This window comes from Pleurodeles waltl, chromosome 6 (genome assembly GCF_031143425.1).
Source record: "Pleurodeles waltl isolate 20211129_DDA chromosome 6, aPleWal1.hap1.20221129, whole genome shotgun sequence".
Taxonomy (NCBI): Eukaryota; Metazoa; Chordata; class Amphibia; order Caudata; family Salamandridae; genus Pleurodeles; species Pleurodeles waltl.
Window position 1 is genome coordinate 1,531,475,582 of NC_090445.1, and position 20,131 is coordinate 1,531,495,712.

Consider the following 20,131-nt stretch of genomic DNA (forward strand, 5'->3'; position numbering starts at 1 on the left):
AGAGGGATCATGTATGTGTTGAAGGGGGTCGTACTCAGGGAGGATCCTTGTAGAACTATGCAGATGAGGTCATGGGCATTTGAGGTGTGCAGCGCCAGGCTGACTGACTGGGTCCATCCAGTCAAGAAGCAGATCCATATAAATGTGTGTCCATAGATTCCAATGTTGTCTAAGTGTTGTATAAAGATGGGGTGGGAGACTGTGTCAAACACTGCGGAGAGGTCCAGGAGGATGAGGGCAGCTATATCTCTTCTGTCCAGAGTCATGTGTATGTCATCTTTGGCAGCGATGAGGGCAGTTTCCGTGCTCGTTTGGGTCTGAAATCAGACTGGGGTGTGTTAAGGAGTTTGTGGTTGTTGAGATATTTGGTGAGGTGCCTGTTGAGGTTTTTCTTCGGTAATAGGAGGACAGCTGTGCGTTTCCAAGCATCTGGGAATGTCGCAGGAGAGCTGGAAGCATTCAGAATGTAAGTGGGCATGTTGCTTATGAGTTGCAGTCCTCTATAATAGATGTGGTGGGCAGGGGTTCTGATGGGGTCCCTGAGTGGATGGCCTTCCATGTGGCAGCATTTTTTTCTGGGGTGATGACGGGCTATGTGGTTAGCATTGGTTCTTTGGATAAGATCAGGAGGCATTTGGCGAGGTCTGGTTGCTAATTGAAATTACTGTAAATTGAGGTGATTTTGTTGCAAGAGAATTGAGAGAGAATGTTGCAGAAGTCTTGCGAAGGGGGTGATTGAGTTGGAGGCGTCCAATGGTGAGGTGAAATCTCTCACAGTGGTGGAGCTGGCATTAATGTGGTCTGCCAGAGTGGAACATTTGTTGTGCAAATCATTTGGTAGTAATGTCCTAGGGGGCATTTGAACGTGCTCCTGTCTGCATTGTCATGGCTCATTCTCCAATCACACTAGTTGTTTGCAGTGGCATTTCATCAGCCCAAGTTCCTCCATGTAATAACTGGCCTGGGATCTGAATCGTTTTATACTGCTGTGTTTGATGGGGGGCAGAGAGTCGATGTAAAAGTTGATCAAATTGTTTATATTTTTTAATAGCTTTGGGGGGGCTGCTACCGTGTTCGGAGTCTGATCAAGAATTTTTTTTAGAGTTGAGGTGACAAAGTTTAACTTTCATTTTGTTTTGTTTCCTGCCTTCAACGTGTAGCCTACTGGATGATGGGGGAACCCTTCTTGAAGGAAACCAGTGAGGATGCCCTGGTTGCTGCATGACTGTGCGTTTGTGACTATGTGTTCTTCATGTATAAATCTGTGAGGCATCATTGTGAGTATTTTGCATTGATAATCCCAACCTACCTTTTGCTGTGTTTCTTTAACATAAGGATTGGGGAGCTTCATGTCTTGACCAGTTGCAGTTTTTCTTTGATTATTTATTGTCTTTGTGTGTCTGTGTCGGTACTGTTTGGTTTAATACGTTGTATATGGGTGAATGTTTAAGTTATACAGGTTGATGTTTAATTGTGAATGGTTGTCCTTCTACTCTACATGCAAGAGATTGGCTGTCCGTTGTTGTATTGTTTGTAAGAAAGGGAGGTTTTAGAATCCTGTGAGTCCCCATGCAAGGGATTGGCTGTTCCCTGTTTTACTGTTTGTGATGAAAGGGAGGTTGTAGAATCATGTGAGCCCCCATCCTGTGAGAACTGTATGTCTGAGCTGGTGTCTGGAATGCTAAGAGTGCATGACGTAACAGAATGCTGGTACTTGGTCTGGAGTGGAAGCTAGGAGAGAGCTACAGTGGAAGGGGGTGGGGGGGTGAAGCTGACATGACCTACCTGCTGTGACTGTAACCTAGGAGCCTAACATGAAAAAAGAAACTGCCCTCTTCCCTGAAGGGCGTCAGACTCCTGCATGCAAATCCTGTCCTCCAACTTCAATGCAGAACAGACATCAATGCACTGCCATACACCATGTCCTTACCTTTCTCGCAGTGTGCCCCTGAAAATCCTCTCTGGCAAACACACTCATAACTCTCCATCTTCGGGTGGCAACTGCCGCTATTCTGACATGGATGGGGGGTTTTGGTGCATGGATGGGAGCGGAAAGGTGAAATTTCTATTGCTTCTCTGATGTTCTCCTCCTTTAATATGGAGATTCCCTTGATTGTAATCTGGGGAGGGAAAAAGAAAGTGTGAAATTTGGACCAAGACGCATCAAAGACAGCTGACATATAATCGGGGTCTGCACTAGAGGAGAAATCCGACATACAGCCAGGGCTTTCAGAGAAGTAGACGTCCTGTGACAGAACTAAGAGGATGGAGATAAGACCCTGGTGTCAAAGAATATTGTACACAACAGAGACACTTCCACAATTCAAAGATTCATCCTCCAAAAGTCAGTTACATCAACAAAGAGAACACAAGAGAAACGGGGGCCTGCAGAACTTGAATCTATTGAATGAAGACAGCAAATAGACCAGAACATTTTACTTGACAAGAGGTGGAGCACCGGCATTCTGAGACATTGGCAGCGTGGCATACTCCATGTCAGCTTGTCAATATCTCTCGACCCATGTGCAGATGGGCATTTGTGCAAGACAAAAACGTGTGGGATGAAAATTGTCCACAGCTTGAGAAATGCCTAGTATTGCACTGGACACATCTTCAAAACTAGAAGATTCATCTGTGAGAAACATTATGGCCTTGTAGCTCCATGGAAATCAGGGTGTGTGTTTTACTGGAGGAAAATTTCCTAAATTCAGACCACCTGGCAAACTGAAGCTGAAAATGTGAGTTTCTCAAGCACTGGCATCTTCTACAGCAAAGGTGTCCGCCCAACATAGGTATTTAAGAGTTAAATCCATTCCAGATTTCTAAGAATCACTAAGTACATGCGTTATCTCCAGATGTACTTTATGTGAATTTAACTTGGATTTAGCTGGCAAACATTATCTAAGATCGATACTGCAATTCTATAGATTTCCATGTTACATTGAATTATCGACACTACTTGGTGCACTGCAGGAACATTCTCCACAGAACGGAAACCTATGGAGAATCCAGTAACTAATGCTCTTCAAAAGGTCATAGTTCCCAGGTTCCCCAGGTCCATGTGTCATAAGCTGCTCCAGCATCGTTTTTTCTTTGAGTTCTGGGATGTGTGGACCTGGTTTCATTATGGAGTAAACAAGACTACAAGTCACAGAATTCAAAGAAAACCCCTCGACAGGAGCAGCTACTGAAGCCGAGACCTGGGAAACATGGCAGGGCCGAAAAGTGGAGCCAGGCGTGCTAACATCAGGCTAGTTCCTCATGAAATGAAAGACCGATCTGAGGAGCTACAGAATATAGGAAAAGACCGGGAGTGGATACTGGCATCTCTGTGTGCCAGTGATCTTGGAGGCCCCATATTATTGTGACTGGTATAAAGTGTGGCACAGAAGGGAAAGTGAGACCAGGTCGACTGTAACAAGGGTAGGATCCATGTAAAACCCAAACTCGGTGGCGCCCTCTATTTTAGGACAAAGGATGCCAAAATCTCAACCATACAAAAATAAAAAAAAATTCCCATTACTTTCGTTAGGGAAAGACGCTGCCCATGGCGCTTTTTAAAAAAGATTACAGTTATTGCTCTTGTCCACCCTCTCTTTTTTTCTGCTAGCCTTCTTTCTGCCTTTCTTTGCTTTTTTTATTTATTCTTGAGGTCTGCCATTTTGCCAGTGTTTTTGTGCTTGTACTACTACTTTTCCAGCTCCACAAGTACTTTTTATGTGGCCACATTCTCCCTACATGCATTTTCATTTTTACATATTTTCTCTTTCTACAGGTGGCCTGAACATTTGAACTGCTTTCATATTGGTACCCTGGAACTTCTTGTTTGGCTGTGCTTTTTACTCACTTCTGGGCCGTTTTACCACGTTTATGTTTTTCCTTTGTTTAAACCACAAAACATTATTCGTTGTAAGCGATTATATTTTTCCATAAAAAAATGTTCAATGTTTTAATAGTTTCGTTTTATTTCACAAACTGCTGCATGAGCAGGTCAGTTCCTCCTTACCTTCTGGATGGCTCCTACAAAGCTGGTAGAGATGGCGGCAGCTCGTGCCAATTTGCTGAAGTCGGGGGCTCCTCCCACATAAAGGGGCTCCTTCAGGTTCAAGGCAGTGTGCGGTGCCTGAGGCAAGAGAGAGGTAAGATCGAAATGACTAAAATCATGGGGAGATAATGGACCAATGAAAGACAGCACAGATGGCACAGTCAAGGCACAACAGCATCAGCACCACAGCGACATCTATTCAATCTCTCGCCCAAACACAGGAACGCGAAAAAAGGAGCTAGAAGCAAGCAGCCACCTGGTGACGGGAGCTGCCTGACGCCTGGGGCCTAAATAAAAATAGCTAGTAACTTTTTTTTTTTTACGTGTTCCACCCAAAACTCCCATCTAGTCAGCAAGCTTTCCTGGTATTTTATGAACAGCACATAACAACCACTTCAGCCAATGTCCGAGGGTGCCTTCTGGTGGCAATAAAGGATACTGTGTCAAGAGACGAACAAAACAATGGCTCACTATTGACTGGTAGGTGACCTCTTGATTAGAAAAAGCATTGGCAATGCCAGTAGATCTAGCTTTAAAAGAATGTTGTATGGTAATGTGAAACAATACAAATAAATAGCCCGGAAATGAATATGTATTTATTTGAAAGTAAAGAACTGTAGGATTATATCGGTGCAGTTTAAAAGGTCAGGTGAAATTAGCTTTATTTTCATTGTGCTGCCTAGAGCTGCTGTGTTAAACAATTTGCGGTTTATATTGTCAAAAAATGTGCATTTGTTGCATTGTGGTTAAATTGGGATAACTGCCTTTGGGATCTGAGGGATTAGCATGCCTAGGTACAAACTTTGCTATTGCTTGTCACCAAGAACAACGCGTTCCCTGCCTCCGTCGACAAAAGACAAGATCGAGAGCAAAAATGCTAGGTCTCTTGGTCTAAAGCTAATGTCATTTGTGTCACCATGTGATACCGTAGAGCGGTTCACCACTTGAGCCTTCATCTTCAACGGACAGGCATATAATGTTTGCCAGGTGCTATGGAACCTTGCAGGTTGTGGAGTGCACAGATACAGGCTATACCAGCCCATGTATCTAACCACTCATTATTACGCACGAAGGCCTGAGAGATCTGCCACAAGTTGCTGGTCATCGGAGAACTCTAACACAGTCCACCCTTTCGATCACAAATAGTCACATACTCCAAGCGCCAGCACCCTACGACAAAAGTTTGTAACAATGCATCATGACAATCTCCCTGGCTGATGGTAATCATGTAAAGGAGCACTGATCTCTGATTCCCACTCACTCCTCCTCCAGATCCATACGCTCAAGGAGCGGAGCACCTCCTGTCACGGACAACACGGGAAATGGGATTAAGAACAAAAAATAAAAAATAAAATAAACAAGAGATTACCAGCACAAGAAAGGGGTCTGCGGAGACAACCACAACTGGAAGCATACCGCAAACTATAAAAATGTACATCTCTCACACTCCCCGATGCCATTGATTCTACAACACAATGACCCGAGTCCTTCAGCAAATGCACGTAAACAAACCTTTCGACCAAGTACATCTAGTTCTATATTCCCTTTCCATTCTCAAAGCAAAGCATCATTGCCCCCTGCTGACCACAGTGGGAAATTGCAGTTTGTGAACGATCATATTTTTCGTGCCCAGGTGCGGTTCCCGTTGCTTCTTCAGGTGTACTAAGACAACGGCTTTCGCTTGAACACTGAATCCTCGCATCTCCAGTCGTAGAACAGCAAAACTATCAACCTTTTAGTGCGCCGCTCCCGAAGATGCAACGTCTAAAACATTGGTTGCGGTCCCGTGGCAGCCTCTCAAGGCAACGTGCGTCATCAAGACGGCTCCCCTTCGATCAGCCCACATACGCCGACGCTCAAAACGCCCCAAAGCTAGCCTGTGCCGAAAGGTAACACCGAACTACTTGTATTTAGAAATTTGGTAAAGTCTCTGCTACTCTGAATATGAGTCTGCAGAGCTCAGGTGATGTAAAGTGCCAGTGTCTCCTGTGGCAATTGTCAGGAACTTGCCCTGTACTGTTTGAGAATGTAGTATTCTGGTTGCAGTGTTTGTTGTAATGCGAACATCCTCACCTATGGTCTTGGCGTCCAAAGATTACAGGTCTGACATTAGCGACCAAGCCACTTCTATGCAACTAGGACACCATCTCTGCTCCCGCACCGTCACCGATGTACTGGTTGCAGTGGTCGATTTGAGAGTTCAATCCTTGAAATTCCTTCCCTTGGTAACACTAAAGACACTTCACTATTTAAGTGTTTAAGGACTTGCCTTGATACCACCACTACATCTCTCCATTTTATGAGAGCTTTTGCTAGCGGCTAACCAAACGCCCCCCCCCCCCCCTTGCAAAGGATCCAGTCAGAGGCCACCCGCCCGTGCACAGCGTGCTATGCTGTGCTGAGGGGGGTCCCTGGAGCTCGGGCACCCGCCCGCACCGCGGGGGCCTTTGTTACGCCCCGGTGGCTGCCCATCCTCCATGAATGGTCCTCATCTTCAGACTTGTACTCTGGAAGGTTGGTTTGCTATTGCCAGATTTCCACCAATCTTATTACCTCCCTAGGATTGTCAGAAATAACAGAAAAGCAGGCTAATTTTCTGGAATCACGTCACCGTCTGATCCACAGTATTATATTCCTAGTCCATGGTTAGGAGCCTACAGGAGTTCTATGCATAGATTCCAGCAGTCAGTATCTCTTCACATAATTCCTGCTATTACAATCTAAATAGGGAATAACTGCGTGGACCTGAAGTTACCATGTCGGAATTCTGCATTGTATTTCCTATTCTGGGTGTTTAACAGACATTTAGAACCTACTTCTCGCAGGACCCGTGTATGTGGGACTTTAGAGGGATGGAAGTGAAGGGGGGACCTGGTGGTAAAACCGGGTGCAGGATCAAAGGTTACTGCTAGTAGCTCAAAGCAGAATTCCACACAGGAATTCAGTTCTAGCCTGCAATACTTGAAATTGGACTCTAGCGTCCAACCCCCTCCACCCCAATATAACTCTCCTCTAGACTGCACATTAATCATTTCTTCACGTTCAAAGTAAAACTGGATGATGCACCAACTACGTTTTGCTTCTTGCTTTACTTGTTAGGAATTTGCCTATCATTTAAATAAGGGAAACTTGCATGACTTGTAAAGCACCAAGTATTATGGGACCGCTAACTGAAGATAAAAAGCTGAACCTTAGAACTTCGGCATGCTGCTGCTTAACAGAGCTTCCCATGAACATGTTGTGCTTGTGATGCAACACCTGGACGTGTGTATCCTCAGTCTATCATCACCTTGAAGCTGTCTACAGTTCCACGAGAGACTATCCTCGAACGTAGTTACCTAAAACTCATATGTTCTTACCCATCTACTCAGTGGCCTCGGGGCTGATGTGGTCCAGAAGTAGCCATAGATTTTAGAATGATGCCACAATTACGTGGTATGTGTGCAGGTAGCAGGGTGGTGCGCTGCAGAATGCTGAACACTGGAGCATATATTCTTTGCTGCATTGGCACATCCTCCAGTGCCAGCTTGTCTAGAAAAGCCTGAAGCCCTTCAGTAGTAGATGGACGGGTAGGACCTTATAACACATCCTTGTTGGTCCAAAGCTAATATTTTTGTCATCAGAGTACATTAATAGTCAGTCACTACATCCAGCAGCCATTAGCCTGATGTAATTTCTCTCCAGTATTGTCGAAAGAACCGTAATCTATTTTTGACTTGGCAAACAGAAGCTGCTCCCTCTTGGCTACACAATTCTGTTTCAGGGGTGTTTGATATCAGTGCCTGAAAGCCAAGGTCACACTAGGTTTCAGGGTAACCTTTGATTAAGTAAATGCTTCCTACAGAGATGGACTGTATACACAGTTATTTTGCGGAAACCTGATGTCCGGGTCTCGACTACCAAATCTGGAGATCCTGATGGGTTCCTCTGGTTCTGCAGGCATTGGTGCTATTATGTGGGATGAGATCACCCATAATCCTCCAAGGGCTGCCAGTGTGTGGACAGGTCTTAGTGTTCAAACAGAGGTGAAGTCTCTATAAAACCGAGCGAATTTCCCAAGGAAACTGTATTTCTTTCATCCTAAACATGCACCGCCTTCATGGAACATTGAATCATCTTCAAATACCTTCATCTTCAAATACCTTGTGTAACAAATCTGCTTCCTTTCGAGGAAATGCCAGCAGTCCCTTACAGTAATACTTACACTGCTGTCTCAGTAGCTCTTCAAAATACTTCATCTTCTGCTTGCGTTTCAATGAGTACGAAAGGCACAATTCTCTAACTCTGAAATCTGAAGGCCTCTGATGCTCATCTGTCAAACAGTTACTGCCTCTTTGTTAGGTGCTCAGTATTTACATGGTGCACTTCTTACACCAGCGTGGCACAGTGGTGCTTTTAGTGTCTCAGTATTCTTTCCATATGATTATAGGATTTCTATTTTACAGATGTTTTTGTTTGCCTTTGGTTTGTGAAGGTAGGTTTGTTCGGAGTATTACTTAACCGTTCACAATGAAAAATGTGAAAACAGAAAATGTTTCCTCTTCATCTAGATCCTTGTAGTGTCTGGTGTGTATTGATGCTTGTGCAAAGGGCTTTGCAGCTTAGCTTTATTGGCGGGATTAGTTTACCACGGCCCAGCCCGAGTAGACATTTATCGAAATACTGGCACTGCTAGCCAGTTTTATAGCTCTGATGCAGTCTTGGCCACATAATGTGTATTTTGGATAACTCTCTCAATGCTTAGTGCGGTGTGAAGAATACACTGTACAGCTCACAACATTTTTCAGTGCTGAAACATCTCTGAAATCTCATGTTCAAAGCAGTGTTTATGAGCTGACGTAGTTGTAATGACCATCAAATCATAGCTAGCTGTGAGGCTCATGTCATCGAAAGCTATTTTGCATGGCCTAAGGATGTAAAGAATAGATGAACTAATTTGACCCGAATGTTTAAGGGACTTTTGAGGTCATTGGCGTCAAGGTATATTTTTGACCATTTGCAAGAAGGATGCAGAGGTGTCCGGCCCTACACTGCTCTGGTATTTCTAAGCAATAATGATCTTCACAGTATCTAAGTCTCATAACTCTCGGAGGCAGATGGCTGGCACTGACCTATTCCACATATGGAGATTTAGTGTAATCCCTGCTGCCTCGCTATCATTTTAACTGCTCCGGTTTTCCATATCTAATGCTGTGCAGTGGCAGCCTCTTCTAGTCCTCTTTGTTTGCAAGGCTTTACTTTGTCATTTGGATTTTTTTCCAGCTAAAATGGTTTTAAGAAAGTCTGACAAGAGCCACACAAAGCTTCAATTTGGTATAAGGGAAGACAGACTGGAAGCCAATTGGCTACCCTACCACTGTAGGCAGATAGGGCACAATAAAAGGACAGTTGGGTACATTAATCCTTCAAGCTTCTTTTCCTCCAAGAAACCTCAAAATTTACAAAAATATGTAGCTCTCACATGACCAGTTCAAGCACATCCCTGAAACAGCCATCAGTAGAAGCTAATAATTTGCAGCTTGGTGCCTCATAACTTCTCTTGCTGTCCCTAAACCATCTACCGTTTTCTTTGTTCCAGGATCATACTTTTCTAAAAATAATGACTGAAAGGATGACCTGAAGACAATGTGAGCATAGTGACCTTCTGGCCTACATGATTGTTGACAGATGCGCAGTTAAGAGCCATCTAACAATTGTAGGGGCCTACTCACAAAGGTAAATCTACATATGTCGATTTACTACAAGTAAATTTACTCTTACGCTTTTGAGTAACTGTAAGGAAATGCCTCCTTGGCATGGTTGCCCCCTGACTTTTTGCCTTTGCTGATGCTATGTTTACAATTGAAAGTGTGCTGAGGCCTGCTAACCAGGCCCCAGCACCAGTGTTCTTTACCTAACCTGTACTTTTGTATCCACAATTGGCAGATCCTGGCATCCAGATAAGTCCCTTGTAACTGGTACTTCTAGTACCAAGGGCCCTGATGCCAAGGAAGGTCTCTAAGGGCTGCAGCATGTCTTATGCCACCCTGGAGACCTCTCACTCAGCACAGACACCCTGCTTGCCAGCTTGTGTGTGCTAGTGAGAACAAAACGAGTAAGTCGACATGGCACTCCCCTCAGGGTGCCATGCCAGCCTCTCACTGCCTATGCAGTATAGGTAAGACACCCCTCTAGCAGGCCTTACAGCCCTAAGGCAGGGTGCACTATACCATAGGTGAGGGTACCAGTGCATGAGCACTGTACCCCTACAGTGTCTAAGCAAAACCTTAGACATTGTAAGTGCAGGGTAGCCATAAGAGAATATGGTCTGGGAGTCTGTTTTACACGAACTCCACAGCACCATAATGGCTACACTGAAAACTGGGAAGTTTGGTATCAAACTTCTCAGCACAATAAATGCACACTGATGCCAGTGTACATTTTATTGCAAAATACACCCCAGAGGGCACCTTAGAGGTGCCCCCTGAAACTTAACCGACTATCTGTGTAGGCTGACTAGTTCCAGCAGCCTGCCACACTAGAGACATGTTGCTGGCCCCATGGGGAGAGTGCCTTTGTCACTCTGAGGCCAGTAACAAAGCCTGCACTGGGTGGAGATGCTAACACCTCCCCCAGGCAGGAGCTGTGACACCTGGCGGTGAGCCTCAAAGGCTCACCCCTTTGTCACAGCACCGCAGGACACTCCAGCTAGTGGAGTTGCCCGCCCCCTCCGGCCCGGCCCCCACTTTTGGCGGCAAGGCCGGAGAAAATAATGAGAATAACAAGGAGGAGTCACTGGCCAGTCAGGACAGCCCCTAAGGTGTCCTGAGCTGAGGTGACTCTAACTTTTAGAAATCCTCCATCTTGCAGATGGAGGATTCCCCCAATAGGGTTAGGATTGTGACCCCCTCCCCTTGGGAGGAGGCACAAAGAGGGTGTACCCATCCTCAGGGCTAGTAGTCATTGGCTACTAACCCCCCAGACCTAAACACGCCCTTAAATTTAGTATTTAAGGGCTACCCTGAACCCTAGAAAATTAGATTCCTGCAACAACAAGAAGAAGGACTGCCTAGCTGAAAACCCCTGCAGAGGAAGACCAGAAGACAACAACTGCCTTGGCTCCAGAAACTCACCGGCCTGTCTCCTGCCTTCCAAAGAACTCTGCTCCAGCGACGCCTTCCAAAGGGACCAGCGACCTCTGAATCCTCTGAGGACTGCCCTGCTTCGACGACGACAAGAAACTCCTGAGGACAGCGGACCTGCTCCAAAAAGACTGCAACTTTGTTTCAAGAAGCAGCTTTAAAGAACCCTGCAACTCCCCGCAAGAAGCGTGAGATTTGCAACACTGCACCCGGCGACCCCGACTCGGCTGGTGGAGAACCAACACCTCAGGGAGGACCCCCGGACTACTCTACGACTGTGAGTACCAAAACCTGTCCCCCCTGAGCCCCCACAGCGCCGCCTGCAGAGGGAATCCCGAGGCTTCCCCTGACCGCGACTCTCTGAAACCTAAGTCCCGACGCCTGGAAAAGACCCTGCACCCGCAGCCCCCAGGACCTGAAGGACCGGACTTTCACTGCAGAAGTGACCCCCAGGAGTCCCTCTCCCTTGCCCAAGTGGAGGTTTCCCCGAGGAAGCCCCCCCTTGCCTGCCTGCAGCGCTGAAGAGATCCCTTGATCTCTCATTGACTTACATTGCGAACCCGACGCTTGTTCTAACACTGCACCCGGCCGCCCCCGCGCCGCTGAGGGTGAAATTTCTGTGTGGGCTTGTGTCCCCCCCGGTGCCCTACAAAACCCCCCTGGTCTGCCCTCCGAAGACGCGGGTACTTACCTGCAAGCAGACCGGAACCGGGGCACCCCCTTCTCTCCATTATAGCCTATGCGTTTTGGGCACCACTTTGAACTCTGCACCTGACCGGCCCTGAGCTGCTGGTGTGGTAACTTTGGGGTTGCTCTGAACCCCCAACGGTGGGCTACCTTGGACCAAGAACTGAACCCTGTAAGTGTCTTACTTACCTGGTAAAACTAACAAAAACTTACCTCCCCCAGGAACTGTGAAAGTGTCCACTTTTGAAATAGCTATTTGTGAATAACTTGAAAAGTATACATGCAATTGAAATGATTCAAAGTTCCTAATGTACTTACCTGCAATACCTTTCAAACAAGATATTACATGTTAAATTTGAACCTGTGGTTCTTAAAATAAACTAAGAAAATATATTTTTCTATAACAAAACCTATTGGCTGGATTTGTCTCTGAGTGTGTGTACCTCATTTATTGTCTATGTGTATGTACAACAAATGCTTAACACTACTCCTTGGATAAGCCTACTGCTCGACCACACTACCACAAAATAGAGCATTAGTATTATCTCTTTTTACCACTATTTTACCTCTAAGGGGAACCCTTGGACTCTGTGCATGCTATTCCTTACTTTGAAATAGCACATACAGAGCAAACTTCCTACATTGGTGGATCAGCGGTGGGGTACAAGACTTTGCATTTGCTGGACTACTCAGCCAATACCTGATCACACGACAAATTCCAAAATTGTCATTAGAAATTGATTTTTGCAATTTGAAAAGTTTTCTAAATTCTTAAAAGACCTGCTAGGGCCTTGTGTTAGATCCTGTTTAGCATTTCTTTTAGAGTTTAAAAGTTTGTAAAAGTTTGAATTAGATTCTAGAACCAGTTTTAGATTCTTAAAAAGTATTCCAACTTTTAGAAGCAAAATGTCTAGCACAGATGTGACTGTGGTGGAACTCGACACCACACCGTACCTCCATCTACAGATGAGAGAGCTAAGGTCACTCTGTAAACTAAAGAAAATAGCAATGGGCCCCAAACCTACCAAAGTACAGCTCCAGGAGCTTTTGGCAGAGTTTGAAAAGGCCAACCCCTCTGAGGATGGCAACTCAGAGGATGAAGATAGTGACTTGGAGGGAAATTCCCCCCCTCCAGTACTACTTAGGGAGAGCAGGGCTTCTCAAGCCCTGACTCCACAAATAATAGTCAGAGATGCAGGTTCCCTCACAGGAGGGACCAACAACTCTGAAATCACTGAGGATAACTCCAGTGAAGAGGACATCCAGTTAGCCAGGATGGCCAAAAGATTGGCTTTGGAAAGACAGATCCTAGCCATAGAGAGGGAAAGACAAGAGATGGGCCTAGGACCCATCAATGGTGGCAGCAACATAAATAGGGTCAGAGATTCTCCTGACATGTTGAAAATCCCCAAAGGGATTGTAACTAAATATGAAGATGGTGATGACATCACCAAATGGTTCACAGCTTTTGAGAGGGCTTGTGTAACCAGAAAAGTGAACAAATCTCACTGGGGTGCTCTCCTTTGGGAAATGTTCACAGGAAAGTGTAGGGATAGACTCCTCACACTCTCTGGAAAAGATGCAGAATCTTATGACCTCATGAAGGGTACCCTGATTGAGGGCTTTGGATTCTCCACTGAGGAGTATAGGATTAGATTCAGGGGGGCTAAAAAAACCTCGAGCCAGACCTGGGTTGACTTTGTAGACTACTCAGTAAAAACACTAGATGGTTGGATTCAAGGCAGTGGTGTAAGTAATTATGATGGGCTGTACAATTTATTTGTGAAAGAACACCTGTTAAGTAATTGTTTCAATGATAAACTGCATCAGCATCTGGTAGACCTAGGACCAATTTCTCCCCAAGAATTGGGAAAGAAGGCGGACCATTGGGTCAAGACTAGGGTGTCCAAAACTTCCACAGGGGGTGACCAAAAGAAAGGGGTCACAAAACCTCCCCAGGGGAAAGGTGGTGAGACAGCCAAAAATAAAAATAGTAAAGAGTCTTCTACAGGCCCCCAAAAACCTGCACAGGAGGGTGGGCCCAGAGCCTCTTCACAAAACAATCCTGGGTACAAGGGTAAAAACTTTGATCCCAAAAAGGCCTGGTGTCGAAACTGTAGTCAGTCTGGACACCAAACTGGAGACAAGGCCTGTCCCAAGAAAAGTTCCACTCCAAACTCCAATCCAGGTAACACTGGAATGGCTAGTCTCCAAGTGGGATCAACAGTGTGCCCAGAGCAAATCAGGGTCCACACTGAAGCTACTCTAGTCTCTGAGGGTGGGGTGGATTTAGCCACACTAGCTGCCTGGCCTCCTAACATGCAAAAATACAGGCAGCAGCTCTTTATTAATGGGACAAGTGTAGAGGGCCTGAGGGATACAGGTGCCAGTGTCACCATGGTGACAGAGAAACTGGTTTCCCCTGGCCAATACCTGACTGGAAAAACCTATACAGTCACCAATGCTGACAATCAGACTAAAGCACATCCCATGGCAATGGTAACTTTAGAATGGGGAGGGGTCAATGGCCTGAAACAGGTGGTGGTCTCCTCAAACATCCCAGTAGACTGTCTGCTTGGAAATGACCTGGAGTCCTCAGCATGGGCTGAGGTAGAACTAAAAACCCATGCAGCCATGCTGGGTATCCCTGAACTGGTGTGTGTAAAAACAAGAGCACAATGCAAGGCACAGGGTGAAAAAGTAGAGCTGGAGTCTGGAAGAATGGCCCAGCCTACCAAGAGAAAAGGAAAGTCAGTTGGGAAACCAACTGCAAGACAGTCAGAAAAAGAGAACCTCTCTTCTCAGGAAGAAGTTCTGCCCTCTGAGGGAACTGAGCCTTTGGAGCTCGAACCTTATCAGGTTGAGCTCTTAGGCCCAGGGGGACCCTCAAGGGAGGAGCTGTGTAAGGGACAAGAAACCTGTCCCTCTCTTGAAGGCCTTAGGCAGCAAGCTGCTGAAGAGTCCAAGGGCAAGAAAAATGGAACACATAGGGTCTATTGGGAAGATGGACTCCTGTACACTGAGGCCAGAGACCCCAAACCTGGTGCCACTAGGAGAGTGGTAGTGCCTCAGTCGTTCAGAGAGTTTATTCTGACCTTAGCCCATGATATTCCCCTTGCTGGGCATTTGGGACAAACCAAGACGTGGGAGAGGTTAGTCAACCACTTCTACTGGCCCAATATGTCCCAGAAGGTTAAGGAGTTTTGCCTCTCCTGCCCCACCTGTCAATCCAGTGGCAAGACAGGTGGGCACCCAAAGGCCCCCCTCATTCCACTTCCAGTGGTGGGGGTCCCCTTTGAAAGAGTGGGTGTGGACATAGTTGGTCCACTGGAACCTCCCACAGCCTCAGGAAATATGTACATCCTAGTAGTAGTGGATCATGCTACTAGGTATCCTGAAGCTATTCCCCTTAGGTCGACTACTGCCCCTGCAGTAGCCAAGGCCCTCATTGGTATCTTTACCAGAGTGGGTTTCCCTAAGGAGGTGGTGTCTGACAGAGGTACCAACTTCATGTCAGCATACCTAAAACACATGTGGAATGAGTGTGGAGTGACTTACAAATTCACTACACCATACCATCCACAAACTAATGGCTTAGTTGAGAGATTCAACAAGACATTAAAAGGCATGATCATGGGTCTCCCAGAAAAACTCAAAAGGAGATGGGATGTCCTCTTGCCATGTCTGCTTTTTGCTTACAGAGAGGTGCCACAGAAGGGAGTAGGATTCTCACCCTTTGAACTTCTGTTTGGTCACCCTGTAAGGGGACCACTTGCTCTTGTTAAAGAAGGCTGGGAGAGACCTCTTCATGAGCCTAAACAAGACATAGTGGACTATGTACTGGGCCTTCGCTCTAGAATGGCAGAGTACATGGAAAAGGCAACCAAAAACCTTGAGGCCAGCCAACAGCTCCAGAGGTTTTGGTATGACCAAAAGGCTGCAATGGTTGAGTTCCAACCAGGGCAGAAAGTCTGGGTTCTGGAGCCTGTGGCTCCCAGGGCACTCCAGGACAAATGGAGTGGCCCTTACCCAGTGCTAGAAAGGAAGAGTCAGGTCACCTACCTGGTGGACCTGGGCACAAGCAGGAGCCCCAAGAGGGTGATCCATGTGAACCGCCTTAAGCTCTTCCATGACAGTGCTGATGTAAATCTGTTGATGGTAACAGATGAGGATCAGGAGGCAGAGAGTGAACCTCTCCCTGATCTTCTGTCATCAGACCCAAAAGATGGCTCAGTAGATGGAGTGATCTACTCAGACACCCTCTCTGGCCAACAGCAAGCTGATTGTAGGAGAGTCCTACAACAGTTTCCTGAACTCTTCTCCCTAACCCCTGGTCAGACACACCTGTGTACCCATGATGTGGACACAGGAGACAGCATGCCTGTCAAGAACAAAATCTTTAGACAGTCTGACCATGTTAAGGAAAGCATCAAGGTGGAAGTCCACAAGATGCTGGAATTGGGAGTAATTGAGCGCTCTGACAGCCCCTGGGCTAGCCCAGTGGTCTTAGTCCCCAAACCTCACACCAAAGATGGAAAGAAAGAGATGAGGTTTTGTGTGGACTACAGAGGGCTCAACTCTGTCACCAAGACAGACGCCCATCCAATTCCTAGAGCTGATGAGCTCATAGACAAATTAGGTGCTGCCAAATTCTTAAGTACCTTTGACTTGACAGCAGGGTACTGGCAAATAAAAATGGCACCTGGAGCAAAAGAGAAAACAGCATTCGCCACACCTGATGGGCATTATCAGTTTACTGTTATGCCCTTTGGTTTAAAGAATGCCCCTGCCACCTTCCAAAGGTTGGTGAATCAAGTCCTTGCTGGCTTGGAGTCCTTTAGCACAGCTTATCTTGATGATATTGCTGTCTTTAGCTCCACCTGGCAGGATCACCTGGTCCACCTGAAGAAGGTTTTGAAGGCTCTGCAATCCGCAGGCCTCTCTATCAAGGCATCCAAATGCCAGATAGGGCAGGGAACTGTGGTTTACTTGGGCCACCTTGTAGGTGGAGGCCAAGTTCAGCCACTCCAACCCAAGATCCAGACTATTCTGGACTGGGTAGCTCCAAAAACCCAGACTCAAGTCAGGGCATTCCTTGGCTTGACTGGGTATTACAGGAGGTTTGTGAAGGGATATGGATCCATTGTGACAGCCCTCACTGAGCTCACCTCCAAGAAAATGCCCAAGAAAGTGAACTGGACTGTGGAATGCCAACAGGCCTTTGACACCCTGAAACAAGCAATGTGCTCAGCACCAGTTCTGAAAGCTCCAGATTATTCTAAGCAGTTCATTGTGCAGACAGATGCCTCTGAACATGGGATAGGGGCAGTTTTGTCCCAAACAAATGATGATGGCCTTGACCAGCCTGTTGCTTTCATTAGCAGGAGGTTACTCCCCAGGGAGCAGCGTTGGAGTGCCATTGAGAGGGAGGCCTTTGCTGTGGTTTGGTCCCTGAAGAAGCTGAGACCATACCTCTTTGGGACTCACTTCCTAGTTCAAATTGACCACAGACCTCTCAAATGGCTGATGCAAATGAAAGGTGAAAATCCTAAACTGTTGAGGTGGTCCATCTCCCTACAGGGAATGGACTTTATAGTGGAACACAGACCTGGGACTGCCGATGCCAATGCAGATGGCCTTTCCAGGTTCTTCCACTTAGAAAATGAAGACTCTCTTGGGAAAGGTTAGTCTCATCCTCTTTCGTTTGGGGGGGGGGGGGGGGTTGTGTAAGGAAATGCCTCCTTGGCATGGTTGCCCCCTGACTTTTTGCCTTTGCTGATGCTATGTTTACAATTGAAAGTGTGCTGAGGCCTGCTAACCAGGCCCCAGCACCAGTGTTCTTTCCCTAACCTGTACTTTTGTATCCACAATTGGCAGACCCTGGCATCCAGATAAGTCCCTTGTAACTGGTACTTCTAGTACCAAGGGCCCTGATGCCAAGGAAGGTCTCTAAGGGCTGCAGCATGTCTTATGCCACCCTGGAGACCTCTCACTCAGCACAGACACCCTGCTTGCCAGCTTGTGTGTGCTAGTGAGAACAAAACGAGTAAGTCGACATGGCACTCCCCTCAGGGTGCCATGCCAGCCTCTCACTGCCTATGCAGTATAGGTAAGACACCCCTCTAGCAGGCCTTACAGCCCTAAGGCAGGGTGCACTATACCATAGGTGAGGGTACCAGTGCATGAGCACTGTACCCCTACAGTGTCTAAGCAAAACCTTAGACATTGTAAGTGCAGGGTAGCCATAAGAGTATATGGTCTGGGAGTCTGTTTTACACGAACTCCACAGCACCATAATGGCTACACTGAAAACTGGGAAGTTTGGTATCAAACTTCTCAGCACAATAAATGCACACTGATGCCAGTGTACATTTTATTGCAAAATACACCCCAGAGGGCACCTTAGAGGTGCCCCCTGAAACTTAACCGACTATCTGTGTAGGCTGACTAGTTCCAGCAGCCTGCCACACTAGAGACATGTTGCTGGCCCCATGGGGAGAGTGCCTTTGTCACTCTGAGGCCAGTAACAAAGCCTGCACTGGGTGGAGATGCTAACACCTCCCCCAGGCAGGAGCTGTGACACCTGGCGGTGAGCCTCAAAGGCTCACCCCTTTGTCACAGCACCGCAGGACACTCCAGCTAGTGGAGTTGCCCGCCCCCTCCGGCCCGGCCCCCACTTTTGGCGGCAAGGCCGGAGAAAATAATGAGAATAACAAGGAGTCGTCACTGGCCAGTCAGGACAGCCCCTAAGGTGTCCTGAGCTGAGGTGACTCTAACTTTTAGAAATCCTCCATCTTGCAGATGGAGGATTCCCCCAATAGGGTTAGGATTGTGACCCCCTCCCCTTGGGAGGAGGCACAAAGAGGGTGTACCCACCCTCAGGGCTAGTAGCCATTGGCTACTAACCCCCCAGACCTAAACACGCCCTTAAATTTAGTATTTAAGGGCTACCCTGAACCCTAGAAAATTAGATTCCTGCAACAACAACAAGAAGGACTGCCTAGCTGAAAACCCCTGCAGAGGAAGACCAGAAGACAACAACTGCCTTGGCTCCAGAAACTCACCGGCCTGTCTCCTGCCTTCCAAAGAACTCTGCTCCAGCGACGCCTTCCAAAGGGACCAGCGACCTCTGAATCCTCTGAGGACTGCCCTGCTTCGACGACGACAAGAAACTCCTGAGGACAGCGGACCTGCTCCAAAAAGACTGCAACTTTGTTTCAAGAAGCAGCTTTAAAGAAGCTGCAAGAAGCCGCAAGAAGCGGGAGACTTGCAACACTGCACCCGGCGACCCCGACTTGGCTGGGGGAGAACCAACACCTCAGGGATGACCCCCGGACTCCTCTACGACTGTGAGTACCAAAACCTGTCCCCCCTGAGCCCCCACAGTGCCGCCTGCAGAGGGAATCCCGAGGCTTCCCCTGACCGCGACTCTCTGAAACCTAAGTCCCGACGCCTGGAAAAGACCCTGCACCCGCAGCCCCCAGGACCTGAAGGACCGGACTTTCACTGCAGAAGTGACCCCCAGGAGTCCCTCTCCCTTGCCCAAGTGGAGGTTTCCCCGAGGAAGCCCCCCCTTGCCTGCCTGCAGCGCTGAAGAGATCCCTTGATCTCTCATTGACTTACATTGCGAACCCCACGCTTGTTCTAACACTGCACCCGGCCGCCCCCGCGCCGCTGAGGGTGAAATTTCTGTGTGGGCTTGTGTCCCCCCCCGGTGCCCTACAAAACCCCCCTGGTCTGCCCTCCGAAGACGCGGGTACTTACCTGCAAGCAGACCGGAACCGGGGCACCCCCTTCTCTCCATTATAGCCTATGCGTTTTGGGCACCACTTTGAACTCTGCACCTGACCGGCCCTGAGCTGCTGGTGTGGTAACTTTGGGGTTGCTCTGAACTCCCAACGGTGGGCTACCTTGGACCAAGAACTGAACCCTGTAAGTGTCTTACTTACCTGGTAAAACTAACAAAAACTTACCTCCCCCAGGAACTGTGAAAATTGCACTAAGTGTCCACTTTTGAAATAGCTATTTGTGAATAACTTGAAAAGTATACATGCAATTGAAATGATTCAAAGTTCCTAATGTACTTACCTGCAATACCTTTCAAACAAGATATTACATGTTAAATTTGAACCTGTGGTTCTTAAAATAAACTAAGAAAATATATTTTTCTATAACAAAACCTATTGGCTGGATTTGTCTCTGAGTGTGTGTACCTCATTTATTGTCTATGTGTATGTACAACAAATGCTTAACACTACTCCTTGGATAAGCCTACTGC

General features: G+C 47.1%; 1 protein-coding gene across 4 annotated transcripts in view; it reads right to left on the reverse strand.

The window, feature by feature from the left end:
* The window catches only part of AGRN (agrin), a 591,795-nt gene that overhangs the window by 31,216 nt on the left and 540,448 nt on the right, over positions 1–20,131 (reverse strand). For all 4 annotated transcript variants that reach the window (XM_069241113.1, XM_069241112.1, XM_069241114.1 and 1 more), the window contains 2 exons: positions 4,007–4,123; positions 1,931–2,120 (listed from right to left, as the gene is read on the reverse strand). In XM_069241113.1, the coding sequence (XP_069097214.1) occupies positions 1,931–2,120; positions 4,007–4,123 (307 nt within the window). The remainder of the gene's footprint in view (positions 1–1,930; positions 2,121–4,006; positions 4,124–20,131) is intronic.